At 30.4% G+C, this 24,428-nt stretch overlaps 2 protein-coding genes across 2 annotated transcripts; both read right to left on the bottom strand.

Moving 5' to 3' along the window:
- Nucleotides 1–1,896: 1,896 nt before the first annotated feature.
- LOC125837543 (protein TIFY 5A-like) lies at nt 1,897–4,560 on the bottom strand. Its single transcript, XM_049516642.1, has 3 exons — nt 4,429–4,560; nt 4,158–4,254; nt 1,897–2,088 (listed from the first exon to the last, which is right to left on the bottom strand). Exons 1-3 carry the CDS (start codon nt 4,488–4,490, stop codon nt 1,897–1,899), a joined length of 351 nt encoding a protein of 116 aa, XP_049372599.1. The 5' UTR covers nt 4,491–4,560.
- A 17,374-nt stretch (nt 4,561–21,934) lies between these two features.
- On the bottom strand, nt 21,935–22,539 carry LOC125837545 (protein JAZ13). The gene is made up of 2 exons (XM_049516644.1): nt 22,278–22,539; nt 21,935–22,087 (listed from the first exon to the last, which is right to left on the bottom strand). Exons 1-2 carry the CDS (start codon nt 22,431–22,433, stop codon nt 21,935–21,937), a joined length of 309 nt encoding a protein of 102 aa, XP_049372601.1. The 5' UTR covers nt 22,434–22,539.
- Nucleotides 22,540–24,428: the final 1,889 nt, after the last annotated feature.

Here is a 24,428-nt window from a genome sequence, read left to right as displayed (position 1 = left end):
TGATTTGAGTGATAAAGATTAGTATTTTAAAAGGTGTGAGCATAAGATGAGATATTTTATTTGATTCTCTATTGTCCCTATTTACTTGTTCATTTTTTATTTGGCACACCTATTAAGAAAATAATAATTGACATAGCGAGTTTATCATTTTACCTCTATTAATTGATAGAATTCTAAAATCAATTTACTCATTAAAGAGGTTTTACCTTTTTCAAAAACATTAACTCTCTAAATAAATTGAGGATATAATAGATAAAAAAAATATTATTTTTTCTTGATTTGTCAAAAATGACTAGTAAAAAGGGACAAGTAAAAATTTAAAATTGGACAAGTAAAAAGGAACATAGGGAGTACAAGATAAAACGTAAGCCTCGAGGTTACCAAATGTTGGCTCATTCGTGTATATTATTACTCCAAACGACCTTAATTATCTATGAAAACTTATACGTATACCCTCTGTTAGACCTTCAACTAGATGGTTTAAGTGGTTCGGGCTTGTGTAACAACTCAACTAGCTAGTGATATTGTTTGCTTTGGGCTTAGGACTGCACGACTTTAAAATGCGACACTAGTTGGTAAGACATGCTTACTTAGCTTATATACTCAACATCTCTTATGTGTTTTGCCAATTTCAGACTTCTAATCTTAAGTTAGGGCGTCACATATACCCCTTCTTCTAAGGACTCAACGTCATCACTGAGGTTTGCCCCACTGTATTGAATTTGCCTATATTCAGTACTGAGGTTTGCCCCGCCTTACCGAGATTTGCCTAAACTCAGTTGAAGTATGGTCCACATCGACAAGGTTGACATAAGAGTGACTCTTATACCATTTGTAATGACTCAATCTGCTAGTGATATTTTCCGCTTTGGGCCTAGGCCCGCATGGCTTAAAACGCGTCACTAGTTAATAAAGTCTGCTTACTTATAATCCAACATCTCTCATGTGTTTTGCCGATGTAGGAATTCTAATCTTAAGTTGGGTGTCACAACTTGGCTAAGGATTTACATGATGAACCTAGCCAAGGCCCAATGACTTCGGTCAAGATTAAGTTCAAGTGAGGAAAACCTTGACATGGGTGTGATAAGGCATGCAAGGTAAGACGTGACTAAGGCATGCAAGACAAAGTGTAACTAAGACATAACAATGGCTGGGCAAATCTAAGACAAAATAAGGTTGTGATTGTATCTTTAAGACAACATTAACATGAGAAGTACCATAACTTACAATACTTTAATTTTTGAATAATTTTTTAGCATAATTTTCTAAATTTTAAATAATTGAGCTGATCTATTCTAATTTAACATTCATAATTAGTCAACTTAATCCTCAACGAATGGAATGTATCACATAATTAAACCACAAAAAATTCTACAAATTTACATATCTCTAACCATGTCATCGGTAATGACATGAAAAAAGATTCTTTTTCTTTACTACTTACGTCCACTTTTAATTGTCATGATTTCCTTTTTTTTAGAGTCAAATTATAAGAACTTTGACTAACATTTTATAATGTATTTTTTCATCATATTGATATGCAAAAAATTGCAATTTATAGTGTTTTTCGTATAGTTTTTAAATATCTAAATTTTTTTGTTTAAAATATCGAATTAATATAATTTAATTTAACTTTAAAAATTAGTCAAGACTTTCGAAAAGCGCAATATGACAATTAAAAGTGGACGGAGGTAGTACAACACAAACTTGAAGAAGGCCGGGGAGAAAAGTTAAAATAAATAAATAAAAGATAACCAAAATAGTCTATTTAGTAGCTAGTGATGATATGGATAATTATCTTGAAAATAGCTTCTCTATTTCCATGAAGTAGTGATAAAGTTTGCCTACATTGTATTCTCTTCAAACCCTACATGTGAGATTTCACTGGATATGTTATTATTGTTGTTGATGATATGGAGAAATTGCTTGAGTTCTACTTTTTCTCTTCTGCAAAAATCTTTGTAGAGATTTTTTCATTGAAACCTCAGTTTGAGATTGTAATAATGGTGATGGAGGCTCTGAAAGTGACGATAGTATTTTTGTGTTCCCCTTCATTTCCCTATTTGCAAGATGTATTATTGCTTTAGCCTGTATTATCGAAAAACAGAAATAAATAAATTTAGAAATATAACAAAACTACTCATTAGTTGCATAGAAAAAAATTGGAGGAGCCATATTTACCTATCTACTATCAGAAAAAACTTCATATATCTTGGTTGTACATTTCGGTCCAAATATATTCCTCATGTAATACTTTGGGCTAAATATGTCTCTTATACATTAGTATCTAGGTCCCATTCTTAAGATAGATACATGGAGGGTTAGAATTAATTCGAAGGATCCAAATCATTTTTATCCCAGCCAACACCCAAAATAATTTATAATTCGATCTAAGAGTCTGTTTGGCATTATTGCTAAAAATTGTTTATTTTTAGAAGCACTTTTTTTAATTTTAAAAATAAATAAATTTGTATTTGAATAATTCATTTGAAAAGTGCTTTTGATAGGCAAATTGTGTTTGACTAATCTTTTTTTTAAAAATGATTTTGAGAGTCAAATAACGAAAAGGGGTAAGTATCATTGTGTTTTTAATATTAAGATTATTTTATAGAGAGAGACTATTGTAAATATCTATTACAAAAAAATTAATTCAAATTTTATTTTAATTAAATTAAAATGTACATATTTAAATTTTCAATCAATATTTTACATAAATAAATAAATAAATAAAATATTAATATAATATTAACATGATGATTTAAATATAATTAAAAATATCAAGCAAAATAAATTTAAAATCATTCCACAATTAAACAACCATATACGAAAAATTCACCACAAAAATAACTAAAGTCCTTCATATTTTTAATCCTACAAAAGTATTGTTGTTACCTTTATTTCTACTTCTGTAAAATTAAACGTAAAATAATATATAAAATATAATGTATAGATAATAATATATAAACATAAAACAAAATAAAAAGTTTATTATTTAAAAAGAAAAAATTAAAATAAAATTCTTGAACGGAACTTAACCAACAACAATGCTCTAAATGAAATTCAAATAACAACAATTAAGTAATGTCAAAATTTTATATCCTCAAACCAATAGAATTTCAGGCACCACATAAATTCAGCTTTCAAAAATTTTCAGAATCAAACATACAAAGTCAACTATTTTTTTAAATTTTGCAATTTTTTTCTTTTTGATGTTTTGAATTTTCTATTGGCGAAAAAAATGATAACAATAATTATAAAAACGAGTTTTCATTTACTGCGTGCAGCTAATAAGTTGGCATTTTTTTTTTTACAAACAATTCATTTACTTTTGTTTGACTTATAAATAGATTTGGGCAAGAAATTATTTTACTGGGTTGTTTTGGGTGTTGACAGAATAAAAATGATTTGGGATTTTAAAATTAATTCTAACCTTTCGTGTGTTTATTCTAAGACTGGGACTCAGATATTAACAGATAAAGAATATATTTGGTTTAAAGTATAATGAAAAAGACATATTTGAGTTAAAAATATGGAAAAAGTTCAAAAATGCTCTTAACGTATTAAAAATGGTTCAGAAATGCCCTCATTTCATTTATTGGCTCAAAAATGCCCTTAACGTATAGAAATGGTTCAAAAATATCCTCCTTCCACCTATTGGATAAAAAATGCCCTTAATCTATTAGAAATAGTTCAAATTTTCCTTCCTTTTACCTAAAAATCTGAATATCAACTAATAAATACTATTTAATATGTCCTTATTTTGTAAGATCTTAATATATTTTAATATATTTTGTGCAATCTTAATATAACTAGACGATATGAGGAAAATTCAAGTAAGTTCAACTAACTAGACCATATGAGGGAAGTTCAAGTAAAACTTCAACTATAACTACACCAAAAATTCATTTTATGATTTTTTTTAGTATTTTAAATTGTTATTATTATGATTTACTAGTTTCTAAATATGTAAAATTTACTTCAAATTAAAAATTATATGTCCGAAATCATACTAAACAGTAGTTGATTTCATACTCGTACACTAAATCAACCCAAAAAAATTAAAACAGAGCAAAACGATACTATGATTTCTACCGAATAAAACCACACATTCAAATTAATAATAGAGTGAGGAAATTAAAGGTGCAAAATATGTATACCTGAACCTCAGTAGCATCAGAAACCACAACTTTTCCATCATAGAATATTGTTAGCTTCTGTTGTTCCTTCTCTTCATCTATGCTTTCTTTATTTCCCCTATAATAAAAATTAAAGGAGAAACAATATTTATCGACTGATCTATCGATTAGAGATTGTCATTTTAAAGCCTATATTAAAAATGAATTTAGACCATTAATTTTATTGAATTGTCCTTAATCTACACTATATAATATATTTGGCTTGTATATTTTCAAAAAAATGAGTACTTACATGGAGTCGAAGTATGGGGCAGGAGGAACAAGTCTGAGCTCCAAATTACACTTTCTTCTCATCTTAATAATTCTTCAAACTAATGTACAAAGTAAATTAAGCTAAGAATTAATCTGTACTGAACTTTGGATTAAGAAGAAAATGGACTTTAGATATATATTAGTAAGTCGTAGTATCATTTAAATGATAATTGTGGAGTTTAATATAGTATGAAGTTTATTAAACTAGACATTTTAAACACGACTCTCACACTTTAATTTAAAAATGGAATTAAAAAGATGTTAAACAACTTGTAGAGAAAATAGGGCCTACCTAAATATTCAAACCACTACTAATTACATGTGATAAATGAGGTTTTATCCTATTTTATTTCCCATGACCGTGATTTGTACACTGCCACCTTTATTCTGGCTAATTTTTGCAAATTTGTTATAGCGTTCCATCATTCATGTGTTTGAGTCGGCTTACGCTACAACAAATAAATGATTTCGACTATATTATATTATATTTCATGATAATAATAAATATAAATATTCATAATCAACACTTTATATAAATATTACTAAAACACTTTAGTGACTCTAGATGGAATAATATTAATTAACTCAATTACCGTTAAAAGAAAAATTTACTGCCACTGATGTCCCTTTTGTTGCAGGATTACTAGATTTTCTTACTTTTTATTTTTTAGTTTGTTGGTTAGTACTTCTTTCATTTTAATTTATATGATGCAAACTACTATGACTATTTAGAAAAAAATATTTATGATCTAAAATAAGTCGTAGAAACTTTCGTGACCATAAATTATTTTTTAAAAAAAGTAAAATGAAAAGTTTGATGTTAAATTGGCCTATGAGAGTACTTATTTATATTTGTTAAAGTTCTTTATAGGAAGGACAAGGTTGGCACGTAACCAACCCACCTAATTTCGATATTTGAAAAATCGTTCATCTTTTTAAAGTTCTTTAGAATGGACACAACCACTTTTATACTTTATTGGAAATTATTAGCTCATAGAAATTATTTAGGTATATAAAATTCATTAACAATCATTATACGTACTTCCTAAGGAAGCCTTAAGCTATTTTAATTCATATTCGAGGTACGATATCTGTATTGAAGTTTGATTAATTTGAATTCGTACCACGTAGGCCTCCATTCGACGAAAGCGCTAATAGAATTTTTTCATACTCAAAGCTTATAACAAAATCCTACAATTCAGGAAAAAATAACTTCCTCCATTGCACCGCATTCTAATTTAACAGTATAAAAGGATATTAAATCGGCAGATTTTTTCCAAACTATAGAGAACAGGAAAACGTGGAAAAAAGAATCAAATTAATAATTATATCTTTGCATTTCGTCAAGCCTTAATAATTATATATTCATTTGAGGTAGTTGGTTTGAAATAATTAGAAAAGAAGAACGAAAAGATATGATGAAAATCATATCATAATTAAAATTATTATGTTTGTCCCAACTTATGTGTCCTTACTCCCTACCATTTAAAGCAATTAATATTAAAGAATGTCACTTTTTTTTATTTTTAAAAAAACTATTATAAAGAGATTAACTTTAATGTTCATACTTTAATATTAATGAAATAGTGTGTAAGTACCAAATATTTTTTACTGAGTTTAGATTATAACTTCTAAAAATAAATTTCTGTTTAAATTTCGTATATGATTATAACTTTTAATGAAATAGTGTGTAATTACTAATACTTAATATGTTTAGAACTGAATGAATAAATCGAAAAAGGTTAATTATAACCTATATAATTTGAGTTACAGATTTTTATTACTGATTGCGAGTTAATTTGCTAAAGTTCGGAAGTGCTTTCCAGTTAAATGTTAGTTTAGTGGATAAATTAAAGGTGTAACTTGTAAGTGGTCTAGATAAATTGATCCATCATTGTTTTAAAAAAAAAAGTCAAAATATATCTTTTGCAACCCAAAATATCTACGTTTATTTTTAGAAATTAGGTATGAAATAACTCTGTTTGGAAATGAACTCTGTCGAACTCCATAAAAAAAAGAAAAAGAAAAGCATTGGAATGACAACTATGGATAGTTGTGATCACTTGCTTCATGTCCTTGACGTTCCTATTCAATTTGTGGGGAAGACCATTGTTCATATTCAATTTTGGTCTGATATTTTCAAAGTTAATATTTTTGAGTATTTTATTCGTTAAATAGTTCGAAATTACATGTTATGTAAATTTAATTTGAATGATCGATAATTGTCCTTATTTTTTAAAAGATTAGGATTTTTATCAATTAATTTGTTATATTCGTTACATTTGTTCAAGAAATAGATTGAAATACAAATAAATAATTGTATACGCAGATATTTAATTTGCATATGATTTTGGGCACATGATTTTGATAACTAACGATTTTGTAGAGAAAATGATTTTAAATTGCCTATATAAGCCTTTACTTGATCCCAAAGAAAGAGGATGGTGGATAATTTTTTTAGATTTTGGGGGATAAAATTTTCAGATTTTTTCGCAATGAATAATATCTTTCAGGTCGTGGAAACTTACCTGCGCAAAGCGGCTGCCGGCGTGAGAACACCACGTCCAGGTAACAATGCTTTAATTAATGCAATTGTGAATATGCATAGAAGCTATAATTTAGTTATTTATTATTCATATTATTATAATTACAATATTGATGGTGATTGGTGAACCAGAAAGAAGAGAAATTGAATTGTAAAATAAGAAGGGGACTTGTATAATGTGATAACATTTTTTTTAACTTGGGGAAAGAAATATTTGTGTCTATTATGGGTATCACTGGACAATGATTGTGGATAATCATTGGACAGTGATTAGGATCGTGTGATGTAATTTTGAATTAGGTTTGACATTTGTTAATTTTGTTTTCTCATAGTTTTACAGATATACTAACTTGAACGTGAGTTTCTATTTATTATTATTGTCATTTTTAAACTTCTTATAATTTTCATATTATGATTCAAGTTTTGATATATCGAGATATGTAATTAAGTAGTGGGTGTATTGTAGTATATGAAGATCATTCAATTTATGTTATTTGGAGATATTGAGACTAAACCCTAGGCTTGAAACTTGGAAAATATGAGAGTTGACATATTAATTGATCTCAAAATTAGAAACTTGATTGTATATTTGAGTGAGTTTTTGAGTCTAGACTAGACATAGCAATGTGGGTGTTGTTAGTCTTGAAATCTTATTGTGGTCATTTATTTAAATAGATTGTATTGATTTGGAAGTCCAGCAAAAAGGAAAGATTAAAGTCCCAGAGTGATTGTTCGATTATTTGAGGCAGGTCGATTTCTAAATTCTTGTTAAGTGCATAGAATCGTGTATTTCCTTGTGGTATGTGCTGGGGAGTAATGGGAATTGGTGACGGGTTGACTTGTCCATATCGAATAATTCTAATGATGAAAAAGAGGTAATAAAAGGCAATGTGATTAATTATTGGTTTGTGACATGTTGTGAATGGTTTGAAAGGCTTATTAATTCATTGTTGATGTTGTATCACGATTGTGTTGTTGTGAATTGTGCATTGTTGTGAAAATGGTCATCTCCTTGTTCTTGATATGAAGTCCTTAATTTATATTTAATCTTTTGATCAATTGAGTGTGTGGACTATTTCTTCTTGTGAGGATACTTGTTTCATGATAGATAGGTGATTTTGTTAGCTTTCTTTGATGATAGTAGGTGAGCAAGCTTAAATTTGATGAGTTCAAAGTCCTTCCTTGAAGTTAGAGGTTTGTTGTTTATTTGGATGTCTTGCAGAAGGATTTTGAATTGTACTTGATGTTTTGAAATTGGTATATGGCCTAATTGTTTGTATTAACAAAGTGATGACATTTTTATTTTGAATTATTTGAGATGAGCTTTAATGTTTGCTCGAGGACGAGCAAAAGTTTAAGTGTGGGTGTTGATGTGAGGCCGAAAATATATTTTCTTATCATTATTTGCCTCACATTTATTATTTATATTTGTCCTTTTTGAGCATTAATTTTATGAATTGTGCTTTATAGTGTATTTTATTTGTAGGAGTAAATTTGGGTAAAATTAAATAATCTTGGAGCTAAAACAAATTAAATATAGAAGGTTGAAGAAGGAAATTAATCAGACAGCTTAATGGATTAAATTGAATAATATATTAATATTTATATATATTGAAAAGATCGGCAGAATTCAAATTAAATTGCAAGCCTGCTGCCACGTGGCAGATTCTGAAGGGAGCAAAAAGTTTGAGGCGGCGAACCACTGTTCCGAAGTTGAATTTCGTTTGGTTTCGAATTCCTAATTTGTTTGGACTCAATTATTTTATTTAAGGTTTTTTATATCTATAAATAGTTCATAGAAATTATTATTGGAGGAAATTAGAAGATCAATTAGGAGGTACTTTGCAAGAAAAAGTTGTCAATACTTTTTAGGGTTCTTTTTTTTTTTCTAGAGATTTGTGGCTTAAACGCCCTTGTTCTGGGGCTGTAGCTACGAATCGAATGTTGAATATTTAAGGTTTATGAATTATTTCTTGGTTTTCATTATAAGTTACTTCTATATTCTTGTTTTAGTATTTTATGCTTGCGCACCATAAGATAAATCTATTGTTTAATCCTAAAATCGAGAGAGGAGGGGTTAGATAGACCAGAGAATATAGAGAGCTCGATCGACCTAGCTATTTGATTGAGGTGATTAGTGTTCAGGAGTGACGCCCGAACGAACAACTTTCTTGGTTACGAAATAGGACGAAATATAAATGCTCGCCAGTTAGTCTATTTATCCCCGCTCACGATGTAGTTAGATAGCTAAGTGGAGTAGGCGACGAGAGGTGTGTAGCCCGACTCATACAAATAACCTTATAAACCAGTAACTTGACTGCTAAAATTAGTTCTAAGTCAAGAATATGATACATGAGATTCATTGCATGTGCAGCCCTGGAATTTTCCCAATCATTGTAAGTAATCTAATTATTAATTCATGCGTTCTTTTCTTTGTAAATAAAAAATCAAACTCTTTTAGCACTCTTAAATAAATAATTAAACTAGTATAATTTAGTAATAGTTAATTGATAAGTTCTTTGGATTCGATAATCTGATTCTTTTAAGAGCCACTATATTACTTGCGCGACCACATACCCTTGTGTGTGCAATTAGGAGCAACACTTGACATAGGTCAAAGTTGGACTCACAACTCATTATGAAACGTTCTTCAAGTGAGGGAGTAAGCAGACTTGAACTATAAACTGTAGGCATGACATCTACCCTCTACAATATGTATTTATGGCCAGAGAACTCACATCATTTTGTTATTAAAATACCATTGGGCATTCTGTTTTTTCTTGGTTAAATTTGTTTCTTTCGGTGAAAGAGGTGGTTTGGGGATTCAATTAGAATGTTTGCAATAGAATTTTGTATCTACGATTAACATGCAATCATATAATTTAACAATAAACTACTCCAAAGAAAGCAGTAATTAGACTCTTCATCACATCAACTTCTCAAAAAATTACGTTATTTATAAGTAAGACTGTATATACTACGTTAAGGGGACGACACAATTTTATTTAGATACTATACTATAGAAAAAATCACCACTACAAAGAACTAAAAAGCTAATAAATTTGAGATTTTTAAAAAACAAAATCATAGAAGTGAAAACGAAATTATAGAATAATTATATGTATAGATTTGATACCTTATGTGAAAGTAGTTAGTGAAATTGCAAACATTGATTCTCTTAGCTTGTGATTTTACTAACAAACTGATCAATCATACTGAAAAAGAAACCCTATGAAATTGTGAAAAATCAAGATTGGGTTTCAGAAGAGACAACAACAGAGAAAAAAGTAGAAGAGAATAAAACTAGAAAATATTACACAAATTTATCCTGTTTGTCCCAAATTCACCGTACAATATGTGTTACTTTAGGTAAAACCTTTTGTTGTTGTGTTCATAAAATTCTTGTTTACTTAAGAGGTTGTTTGGTAGAGTGTATCAGGAAAAATAATGCATGCATTACCCTTGTGTATTACTAGTACCTTATTTGTTACTCTTTTCAAACTTATGTATATACTCTATTGTATATTAAGGTGTGTATAACTAATACCATGAATTTGTAGGTATTAACTATGCAATAGTTTTAATGCATGCACTAGCATGATTAAAGATTCAATTGTCCCTCAAAACTTGTTTTACGTCTTTTCCACCATAATAGTGGAGGGTATCTTTGTAAATAAGTTTTTTAATCAATACATGTTATTTTTAATACATCAAATCAAACAATGCATTAAATTAATATACGTATAATTAATGCAAGCATAACTAATACATGAATTCCTAATGCAAGTATTACTAATACACTCTATTTAGCATTCTTCTTATACACTCTATCAAACGATATATACGGTAATATCATACTCCCTCTGTTTAAAAAAGAATGACCTAGTTTCCTTTTTTTGTCTAAAAGAATGACCCCTTTCCTTTTTTGGTAACACTTTAACATCAACTTTCCACGTGGCATGTTTAAAGCCATAGGATTAAAGGGAATTTTGATATATTTGACATAACTTTAATTTAGAATCACAAAATTAAAAAGTCTTCTTTCTTTTATTAAACTCTGTTCCAAGTTAAACTAGGTCATTTTTTTTAACTGAGCGAGTATTATTTTTCATATCCCCAATATATAAACTGAAATTATAACTTGAAGCATCATATTTTGAAATGTATTTATTGCATGAGTTTGCCACCAATTAATTAGCTGGCCTACTTACGCTAGTTTGGATCAGGTCGGACGCGTTACATTTTATTAATTAATATAATAAAAAATATTTAGTTGAATTGTGATTTGGTTGTGAAATAAGATATATTTGAAAGTCAAGAGGGGTTGAATTAAAATTTCCTTTAGTCGACTTCCTATAATGGTTAGTCGACTTGCCTGCACGTTAGTAAAACAAATATATAGAAATAGTAAATGCAGTAAATAAATAACACAGAGAGTTTTTATATTGGTTCGGAACACCGATGTGGTGCCTACGTCTAGCCACCTTGGGTTCCAAGGGTTTCCTTAAGAGCTTGTTGAGAATTTGGGTGTTACAGAATGTTACAGTTGAGAGACATGTCTGATATGTAAATCAGATCTTCTTCTTTGACACAACCTCTACTTGTATAACCTACACTTAGATCTTTATTTCTATTTTCTTCTCAATTATTCACTCGAGTGTGTACAAAATTTTATGAAAGATAAAAGAAGATTACAATATAAGTTCAAGTGAAGTTTGTGCTTCACAACTATGGCTAAGAGAGGTTTATATAGCTTTGGAGGAATTTGCTCTTTTATGAAAACCTAAGGGAGTTTGAATCAAGGATCTTTGACTGAGTCCTTGATTTTATTCTTCTTGATTTGCTGAGTCAAGTCCATATCAGATATGTGCATAAGCAAATCGATTTCTTCCTTTGTATGATGATCTTCTTGTGGTTTTGAATCTTGGTTGATCTTGTTATCTTGTATGCATCCATTGATTTTGATTTCTTCCTTTGTAGTCTTGGATGTTGGCTAATCTTTGCTATCTTGAATGTATCCCTTGATTGATGAAGTTTCGTATCTTCTATTGATTTGTTTCATCCTAGGCAGATGCTAGAATTAATGCTTGGTCTGGGATATTTCTTGATTGATATTCCTTGATTGATATTCCTTGAATGCTGGAATCTTGATTTATTTGTTTTTCTTTTGTGTTCGTAGAGCACATGACTTTCCCTCTTGATGTAGTGTGTTTGACTTCTTTCCTTTTTGATTTCTTTGCCTTGATTGATGATTTTGGCTATCTTGAATATATTCTACATCCCTTGATTGATGAACATATTTTCTCCTTCTTTAGGTGTTATATGTTTGGCTCATCTTTTTCCTTCTTTGCCTACAACAAGTCACAAGTCGGTTAAGTGTTTCACTATTAAAAATCTGATTCTATGAGGCTAACAATCTCCCTCTTTTTGATAATGACAACTAATTCACAATTTGCATAGACTTAAAGAGATAGTGAAACTTCCATGATATATTTTGTAGCTCCCCCTATCTTTAAGCTATATAGCTCCCCTTGACTTGATTGCTTCCTGTTAAAGAGACTTGGGACTATTCTCCCCCTTTGGCATAATCAAAAAGAAAGAGCAAGAGAGACATAGCAAAATCAACAAATTCAAAAAAACATTTTCAACAAGATCTCGAATAAAATGATGCTTAATATCAATATGCTTAGCCCTAGAAAGATGCACAATATATTTAGATAAGCACTAGTATTATCGCAAAAAGTAGGAACAAATTCATAAGAAAGATCATAATGTACCACAACTTCCAACAGCTAGATACTCGGACTCTGTAGTAGATAATGCAACCGAAGTTTGCTTCTTACTGTGTTAGGAGAACAAGGATTGTTCTAAAATTTGGCACGTTCCACTGGTACTTTTTCGGTCATTTTTATCACCTGCAAAGTCAGCATCTGAATATCCAACTAAATCAAAATGAGATGAGTGAGGGTACCATAATTCCAGTTATGTATTTCTGATAAGATGACAAATGTTCAGTTTGCTGACTGTCTTGCTACCAGAACAAAAGTTTCATCGTAATCAATACCTTCCTATTGGGAGTATCCTTGAACAACCAATCTTGCTTTGTTACGAATGACTTTTCCATCTTAATTTAGCTTATTTCGAAAGATCCACTTGGTTCTAATTACGGAATAATTTTTCGGTCTTTCAGTGAGAGTCCATATTCGGTTTCTTTCAAACTAATAAAGTTCTTCTTTCATTGTTTGTTTCCAAGATTCGTCTTACATCGCCTCATTTATACGTTTAGGTTCAATTTGAGAGACGAGTGTTACAAATGCTTGTTTTCTCAACGAAGCTCTAGTCTGTATTGAGTCGGTTGGCTTGCCCATGATGAAGTCATTTGGATGATTAGCGGCGTGTCTCCATTCTCTGGGAATACCTGTCTTTCCAGCTGAACTAGTCAACTCTAGTTCTGGAGTAGTCGACTGCTCTATTATAATATGATCAGAAGTATTTGAGAGGTTCTCGGTGTTCACTGTAGGAGTAATTTCATCATCACTTTGGACAACTTGTTCTTTTCAACTTAATCTTTGATTGGAAATTGAGAGAGATGGATTTGGAGTCCTATAGCTCCATATTTCAGATCGTGAACAATAGTTGTGTTTGGTGATTTTACTCTTTTTCTCTAGTTTTTTGATATTATCTTGTAGTTGTGTGTTCCTTGTTTGGCACTTTGTTGGTGGCCATTTTATAGAGCACATTTGTAACTCTTGTCGAATATATTAGAGTTTTGTCCTTGTTGTTTTTACTCTTCACCCCGAAGAGGTTTTCCACGCTAATCTTGGTGTCTCATATGTTAAATTTGGTTTGCCTTGTTATATTTCTTTTGGTTTATTTGTTTGCCGCCCCAAACAGAGTTTGTGCTTGATTTCATTTGTCCTCTCTTGGTTCAAGTATAAGGAAATCTTAAATTGGGTTTTCTTCTACTATTGCTCTGTCATGCACATTTATTTTTGCTTGTCTTTCTCAACAAAGTAATATAAGAGCATTAGGTTGTTATTGATTATCTATTCAAATAATGGATTCAAATATGAGCAAGATGGTTAGTTTGAATGGTGGCCATTATAATATTTGAAAAGGCAAGATGAAATATCTTGTATTTTCAAGAAAATGCATTTACATGTATATGCTTCCAATAAACTCGATTCTATGAATAATAAGGATTGGGAATTTGAGAACCTACAGGTTTGTGGCTATATCATACAATGAATTGAAGATAATGTTAGGAATCACATTATGAATGTGACACGTGCCAAAGTTTGTGGGATAAGCTTGTCACACTTTATGCTTTGAAGATTGGCAATAACAAGTTGTTTCTACTGAAATAATTGATGAATATTAGATATAGAGAGGTCAACCCTATTTAGATCTATAGATGATTTTCAGGGTGTCTTTGACCAGCTATCTGGAATGGGTGTAACGTTTGATGAAGAAATTTCAGAGACTTTGGCTTATTATTAATACTGTGTCTGACTCTTTTATAACTCTTTGAGCTTCTTTGACTAATTTTACTTCAAATGGTGTTGTAACTACGTAATATGCTAAGAGTAGTGTCTTGAATGAAGAGATGAGAAAATATTTCAAGGTTCATCTTCTTTAGTTTTACACTCTAATATTTTGGTTACTAAAGACAATGGGAGAAGCAATTTTAGAGGTTAGAATGACAGAGAAAAAAGTAGAGGCAAGTCAAAGTCTAAATACAAGAATGTTACATGTGACTATTTCTATAAGAATGGACATATAAGGAAATATCACTACAAGTACTAGAGAGATATGAGATAACAAAAGAAAGATGGCGATAATGAAAATCGTGTTGTTATTGTTGTTAAGAATGATCTTCTTATTGCTTGTGGTGAAAATGCCATTAATATTGTTTGTGATGAGTCTAGCTGGTTTGTGGATTCTTATTCTACTTCACATCACCAAAGAAGTAATTATTTTCTTCCTACACTCTAGGTAATTTTGGAAAGTTGAAGATTGAAAATGATAATGAAGTTGAGGTACTTGGCATTGGCACAATTTGTTGGAAAGTAACAATGGATTGAGACTAGTTCTCAACAATGTCAAGCATGTTCTAGATGTTCACTTGAATCTAATTTATGTGGGAAACCTTGATGATGAGGATTATGTTAACACCATTGGTGCTGGCCAGTGGAAGCATACTAAAGGTTCAATGATTGTGGTTTGTGGTAACAAGTTATCTAACTTGTATGTATTCCAGGGCTTCATTTCTAGAGTCTCAGTAAATATAGTGGAGAATTATACTTCATAAGAGTTATGATATAGAAGGCTGAGTCATATGAGCGAGATGGGGACTGATAATTTGGCTAAGAAGAATTTGCTTTCTAGATTGAAACAAGTAAAGTTGAAGAAATGTGTCCATTGCTTAACCGTTAAACAAAAAAAAGTTTCTTTTCATAGTCATCCACCTTCAAGAAAGTTTGATTTCCTGGAGTTGGTACATTATGATTTATGTGGTCATTTTAAGATAAAGTCTCATGGTGGTGCACTTTAATTTGTGACCTTTATTGATGATCATTCTCGCAAATTCTGGTTTTTTTTTGGAAGTCCAAGGATTAAATACTTGATGTGTTCAAGAATTTTCAGGCTTTAGTTGAGAGACGAACAAGGAAGAAATTAGAATGTATCTATTCTGATAATGGTGATGAATATATTGGTCATTTAGATAAATATTGTAGAGACTAGGGTATTCGGCAGAACAAAACTCCTCCAAAGTCTCCTCGACTAAATGGTTTAGTAGAGAGGATGAACAGAACTCTAGTTGAGAGGGTTAAATATATGCGTTCAGATGCTATGATGCCAGATTCCTTTTTGGTAGAAGCACTTAATATTTTTGCTTATGTTATCAATTTATCTTCGTTGCTTTGAATGGTGATGTCCCTGACAGAGTTTGGTGTGATAATAATGTCTCTAATGATCATCTTAATGTTTTTGGATGTAAAGCCTTTATGTATGTCTCTAAGGATGAGAGGTCAAAGTTGGATGTTAAAACTAGGTAATGTATCTTTATTGGTTACGGTAAAGATGAATTTGGCTATCGTTTCTTTGATCTAGTTGAAAAGAAACTTGTTAGACGTCATAATGTTGTGTTCTTTTAAGACCAAACAATTGAAGATCTTGATAAAGCTAAGACATTTGATTCTCAGATTAGTGAGAGCCTAGTTGATGTTGATCCAATTTTTGACTATTGCACCTGAAGAGAATCTTCAAAATGATTAAAATCAAGTTGATATTGAATATGGTGATCATAATGACCAGTATGATGTTGATGCTCTCGTGCAAGATGATATAAGGTCATCAACCAACTACAATTGATGCTCCACAAAGTTCTCTCGAATGATCTACTACAGAGAAAATACATACATCTTGTTAATCTCCCAATGAGTATGTACTCTTAATTGATAGATGATAACCTGATAGTCTTTACGAGGCAATGTAGAGTGAAGAAAAAGAAAGGTGATTTGATGCTATGTAGGATGAAATGAAGGCTTAACATAATAATCATACCTTTGATTTGGTTAAGCTACCTAAAGACAAAAAAGCTTTGAAAAACAGGTGGATTTTCAGGGTGAAATATGAAAATGGTAATCCAATTTCACGGTACAAGGTTAGATTAGTTGTGAAGGGATTTAACCAGAAAAAAAGAATTGATATTTATTAGATATTTTTCTCCGATTGTGATGATGTTAGCCATTCGTATGGTTCTAGACATGGTTGCAAGTCTGGACTCAAAGGTTGAGCAAATGAATGTTAAAATTGTTTTTCTCCATGGTGACTTAGATGAAGAAATTTATATGGAGCAGCCGGAAGTCTTTGAAGTCAAGAGAAATGAGAATTATGTTTTCAAATTGAAGAAGAGTTTGTATGGTCTAAAACAAGCTCCCTGACAATGGTACATGAAGTTTTTTTCTTTCATAAGTCAGCAGGACTTCAAGAAGACTTCTTTAGACCATTGTATTTTTGTGCCAAAATTCTCTGAGAGTGACTTTATTATCGTTTTTTCTTTATGTTGATGACATGTTTGTTGTTGATCATAATGCTTGTAGGATTAAAAAGTTGAAGCAAGAATTGAATAAGTCTTTTACTATGAAAGTCTTGGGACCAGTAAGATAGATTGTTGGCATGCAGATTGTTCGTGACAAAAAGAGGCCAAAAAGTTATTGTTATCACAAGAGAAGTAAAGTCAGAAAGTACTTTGTAGATTCATCATGTACAAAGCTAAGGTTGTTCGTACACCTTTCGCTATGCACTTCAAATTGAGCACGAACCATTATCCTTCCGATGATGGTGAGATGAAAAATATGAAGAAAATTCCTTATGCTTCAACCGTTGGTTGTTTGATGTACGCAATGATGTGTACACGATTAGATATTGCTCATTTTGTTGGTATTGTTAGCCATTTTCTTTCTAATCCAGGAAGAGAGCAATTGAATGATATAAAGTGGATTGATTATGAGATATCTTTGCCGCACCTCTAGTCTGAGTTTGTGTTTTGGGACAGAAAAGCCTATTCTTTCTGGTTACACTGACTCAGATATGTTAGTTATGTTGGTGATGTTGATACTCGTAAGTCTACTTTAGGCTACTTGATTACTTTTGCAAGGGGGAGTTGTGTCTTGGCAATTTACGTTGCAAGAATGTGTTGCTCTATCTACTATAGAAGTTGAGCTTATTGTAGTTGTTGAAGCTTGTAAAGAGTTGCTTTGGATGAATAAATTCTTAGGGGAACTTGGTTGTGCTCAAGAGAGGTATGTGCTTTATTGTGATAGTCAAAGTGCTATCATCTTGGCAAGAATTATACATTTTGTGGTCGATCTAAGTACATTGATGTGAGGTATCATTGAATTCGAGATGTATTGGATTCTAAGTTGCTTGAACTTGAGAAGATCCATACCAATTATAATGGTTCCGGCATGATGAGTAAAACTTTGTCAAGAGGGAGTTTGAAGAATGTTGCATGATCGCCGAGATGGAGGTCTTCTCTACATAGTCGGGAGGGGGAGAATGTGGGGGTTTGGGTCTTTTTCTCTTCCTATGTGGATAAATAAAAGCCCAATTTGAACTAGCTCACTTTTGCACATAAGCCCAATATTATGGTACATATGTAAGACTTCTTTTAGGTCTTATTTTCAGAAGATTCACAAGGGAGATCAACAGTCATATAGAAAGAAAGTGAGAGAGTGCACATTTTCGCACAAGCTCTAGCAGCCAATTTAAAATGGTGATTTCTGCTTCGTTTGTTGTCCGATTGAGCTGATTTTTGGAGAACTTGTTCCTTTCAACTTAAAATTTGATTGGGAACTAAGAAAGGTGGATTTTCAGTTCTGTAGCTCCAGATTTTAGTACGTGAAAAGTAGCTATGTTTGGTGATTTTACTCCATTTATTTCTCTAGCTTTTTTGTGATATCTTGTAGTTGTGTTGCTCATTGTTTGACACTTTGTTGGTGGCCATTTTGGAAAACACATTTATAACTCTTTTGATTATAGTGAAGATTTGACCATTTGATTTTTACTCTTCACCCCGAAGAGGTTTTCCACGTTAATCGTGGTGTCTCATGTATTGATTTTGTTTTTGCCTTGCTATATTTCTTTTGGTTGATTTGTTTGCTGCCCCAAACTGATCAGTTTGCGCTTGATTTTGTTTGTCTTCGAAGGAAAAGTTTAGATTGAGTTTTCTTTCGCTATTTTCCTGTCGTGCACATTTATTTGTGCTTGCGTTTCCCAACAGAATCCTCAGGTCGTTTGGTTGGGAACATGTTATCTCAAGTTTAATTATCCTGGAATAAGTTATCCCACCATGTATATGGGATAACTTATCCCATAACTATGATATAAATGGTGGGATAAGTTATCCCAAACATGACAATCAAACATGAAATCAAAATATTATCCAAGACTATTTTTTTATCCCATGACTATTTGTTTTTATCTCTCACACCAAACGACCCCTTAGAGATGAACTTTGTTATGGCCTTTGCTTTTCGTACCCATTGTAAAAGCAATGTTTATGTAGAGGCTCATGCAACTTTTTGTGGAACCACAAGATCTTCACTTTGAAACTGGATTCTATCCATCACTTAGATGTTCAGCAAAGAAAAGGCTAACAACTGTAACTTGAACTTGATTATTGAAGACCTGTTACATTTGAAGAACCAAGTATGCACTGTTAATGTAATTCTAATTCGGTGCCAAAAGCACTAGAATAGACAATATTTACTAGTTCATAAGCCTATTATACTTGTATACCATCACGGATAAATATCAGAATAAGTGATATTTACTGGGCTAAAAATACTCTTGGACCAATATGTGCATCTAAAAGATTTTTCATGTTTTCCAATATAATCTGGAAATTAGTTCTATGTATATGATCAATAATTAAATAATCAAATTCAATAGCTAAATAGTGAAGGGTGTTGGTGTACTTACTGTTGGGTTCAAAAGTGATTTGGGCGTCATGCGGAAGCTTACAATTGCAAATCATATGCCGATAAATTAGATGACAAATAAAACTATACTAAAAGACATGATATTATTATATGATAGGACCAATTGGCCTACGTAATTAAAAACTAACTAAAAGAATAAAAGTTATAGAGAGAAAAATCTCCTCATAAACAAAACTCTCTAAACGATTACATTGTGGATTTTATTTTGTTTTTTGTTATGAGAATAAGATCTTCAATTTATAGGATTCCAAATTTTCCTTCTAAGGAAAGAATAAACCAAATATGGAAGAAAAATATATTTTCCTTTCATGAAAAATAAAAACATTTATGGTAATATTTTGTCTTTTCTTTTAGGAAAAAATTAACTTCAAATAAGGTAAAATAATGTAGGGATTAGTAATGGATGGATTAATAATGCATGGATTAGTAATGCATCTTAAAATGATTAAAAAGTTGAAGGATTTTTAAACACGGATATATCTAGTCTACTAATGCAGGGAAACAGGAAACACTTAGTTTTCATTTAAATAGTAGGTATAACCAACATGTTATTAAGGATATCAAAAATGTCCTTACTGTCAGTACTTTAGTTCAAAAATATCCTTAAACTATGTGAAAGGAATAAAAATGTCCTGCGTTTATAGTTTGGTCCAAAAATATCCTTGTTGTCAATACTTTGGTCCAAAAATGTTCTTATTGTTATTTAATGGGTCAAAAATGCTCATTTTCCAAATAAATATATTATTTATTTTCTTTTTAACACCGTTTTTTCTAATAATATTTTTTAAAGTTAGAAAATGTTTATCTTACTTCAATTTAAAAAAATGAAAATATTTCTTATTTTATTGTCATTATGTTTTATCGTTATATAAATATAAATTAATGATGAATATACTATGATCTTCTATAATGACATATATTATATGTCGAAAGGGTACATGAAGTTATTCTATTTTAATTGATAAAATGAGATTAAGAAGAAAAAAAATATTTCCTATATTTTTATTTGTTAAAATGATTTTAGAAGAAAGAAAACAAGAATAGTGTTCTTTAATACTCCATCTGTCCCTAATTACTTGTCTACTTTTGAATTGACACACCTATTAAGAAACAATGATTGACATAGTGAGTTTACCATATTACCCATATTAATTAAGAAGTGAATGAATTAAAAACTTAAAAACTTCAAGAAGTTCTACCTTTTTCAAACTAATAAATTGAGTGTATAATAGGTAAAAAAAGTTGTTCTTTCTTGATTTGTCAAAATGGACAAGTAATTAGGGACAACTAAAATAAAAGCGGACAAGTAATTAGGGACAGAGGGAGTAATATTTTAATCAGTAAGAAGACGTGTTTAAAAAGAAAAAATATATATATTTATTCGGAAAAAGTTTTTTTTGACCCATTTTGCAATTATAGGGGTATTTCTGGACCAAAATATTGATTGCAAGGACATTTTTTAACCAAAGTATTGACGGTAAAGGCATTTTTGAGTCAAACTATAAACGGAGAGCATTTTTATTCCTTTCACATAGTTTAAGAACATTTTTTACCCTTTTCCCTAAATAAAATTATAAAATTTATTTATTTTTATACCATATAATTATGCTATTTCTCAATAATCAGTAGCGTTTTTCTGGACCATTACCGACGACAATAGTTTAGCAAATATAATCTTTTTAGAGTCATTCTTTATCCAATTGGAATATTAATCTTGTTAAACAAAGGTTCTTTACATGAATTCCTACTCTCCATAAAATGGGAATTGAGCTTTTTGTCATCTCTAATAGTCCAGAAAAAAAAAGCTGTTGATTATTTTGCAAAAAGAGAATCATGCCAATTAGAAGGAGAAAAAAATAACTACATGGCAAAGAATTAAATAGATTTTATTATTTTATTTATTTATGGGGTTTATCTTTACATGACATTAAATAATTTATTTATGGGGTTCATGATTATATGGCATAACAAAATAATTTAATTTGACATGTTAAATTTATTTTAATGTTAAATGTAGTTGAATGATTTTTGAAGGTTAAATTTTTAGGTTGAGTGATTTTATTGATATATATAAAATAAAATTCACTGACTTCATTAAATCATTTTTCATAGTTCAGTTACCTTTTAAGATATGAGGTTCTTGGTATTAGATAGTGTCGTCTCGTTGCATTTAGGCACATAGAGCAAGTGTGATTCGTACCATGAAATAAAAACATGAAATTTTAATTTTGTATTAATTTCCAAATCTTAAAATAATTGATGCACAAGTGTTGTGTTTGATTACTATAATTCACCTATTCGAAAAATTTTCTTTATTTTCTAGCTCTGATCATATTAAAATATTTATATATTTGTTACACCAAAATACAAAACATATATACATATGAAACTAAATGGAGCCGAATCATTTAATGATGATATGACGAAGTTGTTTAAATTCTATTTTTTCTCTTTTGTAGAAATCTCCGTAAAGATCGCTTCATGAATAGACCAGTTTGAGGTTGTAATGATGGTGATGAGGGCTCAGACATCTTATTTGTTTTCTCCTCCATTCCTCTACTTGCAAGATATATTATAGCTTTAGCCTGCATTTAAAAAAAATAGGATTATTAAAACTTATACTCAAAAACAACTCATTAAAGATAAAAGAGGAGTTTTAAAGTTAACTTTTGATTCTTTTATAAACGGATTAAAAAACGAAAAGTGAATACTAGCCATACACTTCATATCCCCACAAACAATTAATTAAAGAGAAAAGAACTGGAAACTAAATACACATATCTGAAGCTGAGTAACATCAGAATCCACAAATTTTCCATTATAAAATTTTGTTAGCTGTTGTGATTTCTTATTCTCGAATTCTTGATCCTCCCTAATAGGAGAAAAGGATGAAAGAGAAAGAGTGAGTTCCAAATTGCAATTTCTTCTCATTTTCTTCAATTAACTTCACTTACACAAACAAAATCTGGGATTGAACTAAGATTTTTATACGTTGAATCGATATCTATGTGTATATTTTGTGTAACTGATAATCAAGATTTACTAGGAAGGTTTTTGGATGAAGTTATGATAATTGATATTTATTGGATAAGAAAGGGGACTTTGAATGAATAAATACAAAATGATTTTCTTGAAAAAGTAAAAGCCACGTTTTTTTTAATTAATTGATAAAATAGAACACGAAACGAACAATTTTGATAAGGACATGTACATTGTACACACTCCACACACACATAGACAACTAATACAAACACCAATTTTTTGTCGGCCTATGGATCATGCACACAACTGTATAAGTCGGCCTTATTATTTTATATGTAATTGGCTTATGACGTAGCTAGCATTTTTAATTTATTTGAATATTCTATTTAGATATTCAAATTAAGTTATTATAGTCTAATTGAACACCACATGAACTTCTAACAAAATATTTCAAATTAAATACACACTTTTAGTTTCAGTTTTGAAATATTTTTTGGTGTGTGTTCTCATTCGTCTAGCTATAAGATATTTAAATTAAAAACATAAAATATGTTATCTCTTTTGAATATATATATGTTTTCTTTGAATGCCAAATATTTTAAAGTGCTAGAAAATAAATTTACAATTATAAATAAAATATGAAGGAACATAATTGTTTTTGATAAATAATGACGATGCAATTATGTTTGTTAATTGATTCTTCTCTCTTGTTTATCATTTATCTCTGTGATTCGAGAGTTGAAGCAGTGTGTTTCTCGAGTAGGATAATGCGAATCTCCTTGGATTTATTTGATCTCCAAGAAAGAAGGATTTTGTGGATCTTCTTAAAATATTTGATTGTCAAGAAGAGTTTTAATACATCGTAATCTCTTTATAAATATCTCAAAAATTTATTGGATATTTAATATTTCTCTTCAAGAGAATACATTACCATCTATATAGGCATGATCTAGAGTTTAGGATAGAGTATCTTCCATGAACCCTAACTGAAAATTGGGCTTGTCTTGTGGAGCCCCACAAAATTTTGATGCGTACTGCCTCAATAAGTTATAAAGTCCCATGTATTTTCTACTTCAGGTTAATGTGTATAATTAAACGAGATGACATATTTATATGATTTACTTAACTACCTCATAGACGAACAAACATACCAGAAAAGATATTTCAAAATTTGAATCGAAATTATCTAATTGAAACATTTTACTAGAAATTAGTGTATTCAATTGGAATAAAACTTAGTACGAGTGTCTAAATATTAAGACTAGTTTAAAGGGATGACTATGTATTTAATCAACCTTTATACTCTGTAGGGAATTGGGCCAGTCGTATATGATTATATGTAATTAGTTTATATGTTTCCAAAGATAATGGTGGCTTTAACGGGACACTAAGCATTACTTAACTATAGTCTATAGATATCATGGTGTCTCGATGGTCCATAGAGAATGCATTTTCTATTCTACATGAATTGATGATATTAGCCGAGTTTATTCCAAGTGTGGTTGATAGGAACCTTGCTAGTTGACAACTTACTTTTAAGAAAAAATAAACTTGCTTTTTTTCTTGATTTTATGGTTGGTGTTACACTAGCAGCATAGTGTTGGGCTATTGCCCAAGTTCCAGCCAAAGGCCCATGGCCTAATCCTACTTGAAAAAGGATTGTAATTATTCTCTTTATTTGGTTTCCAATTCTATTAGGAAAAGGATTGAAATAGTAATCCTACTTGGAGTTGGTTTTGGCTTTGTAAAGAAAAGCACAACTCTATAAATAGAAGATGGTCTTGAGAGAATAATTCAGATTGCTCATTAATATTGTCTTTGAAAGACATTAGGACATAAGAGAGGTTTTTGAGAGAGCTTTCAACAAGAGATAAGAGAGAAGAAAAAGGGTTCTTTTGCTGCAGTCCTTTATTCCGACCAGCAACCTTCAGATCGTGTTTTCCG

Source organism: Solanum verrucosum, unplaced genomic scaffold (genome assembly GCF_900185275.1).
Source record: "Solanum verrucosum unplaced genomic scaffold, falcon-dt-bn FXZP01000131.1, whole genome shotgun sequence".
NCBI lineage: Eukaryota > Viridiplantae > Streptophyta > Magnoliopsida > Solanales > Solanaceae > Solanum > Solanum verrucosum.
The sequence above is the reverse complement of the archived record's forward strand: the minus strand, read 5'-3'. Positions and strand labels throughout refer to the sequence as shown.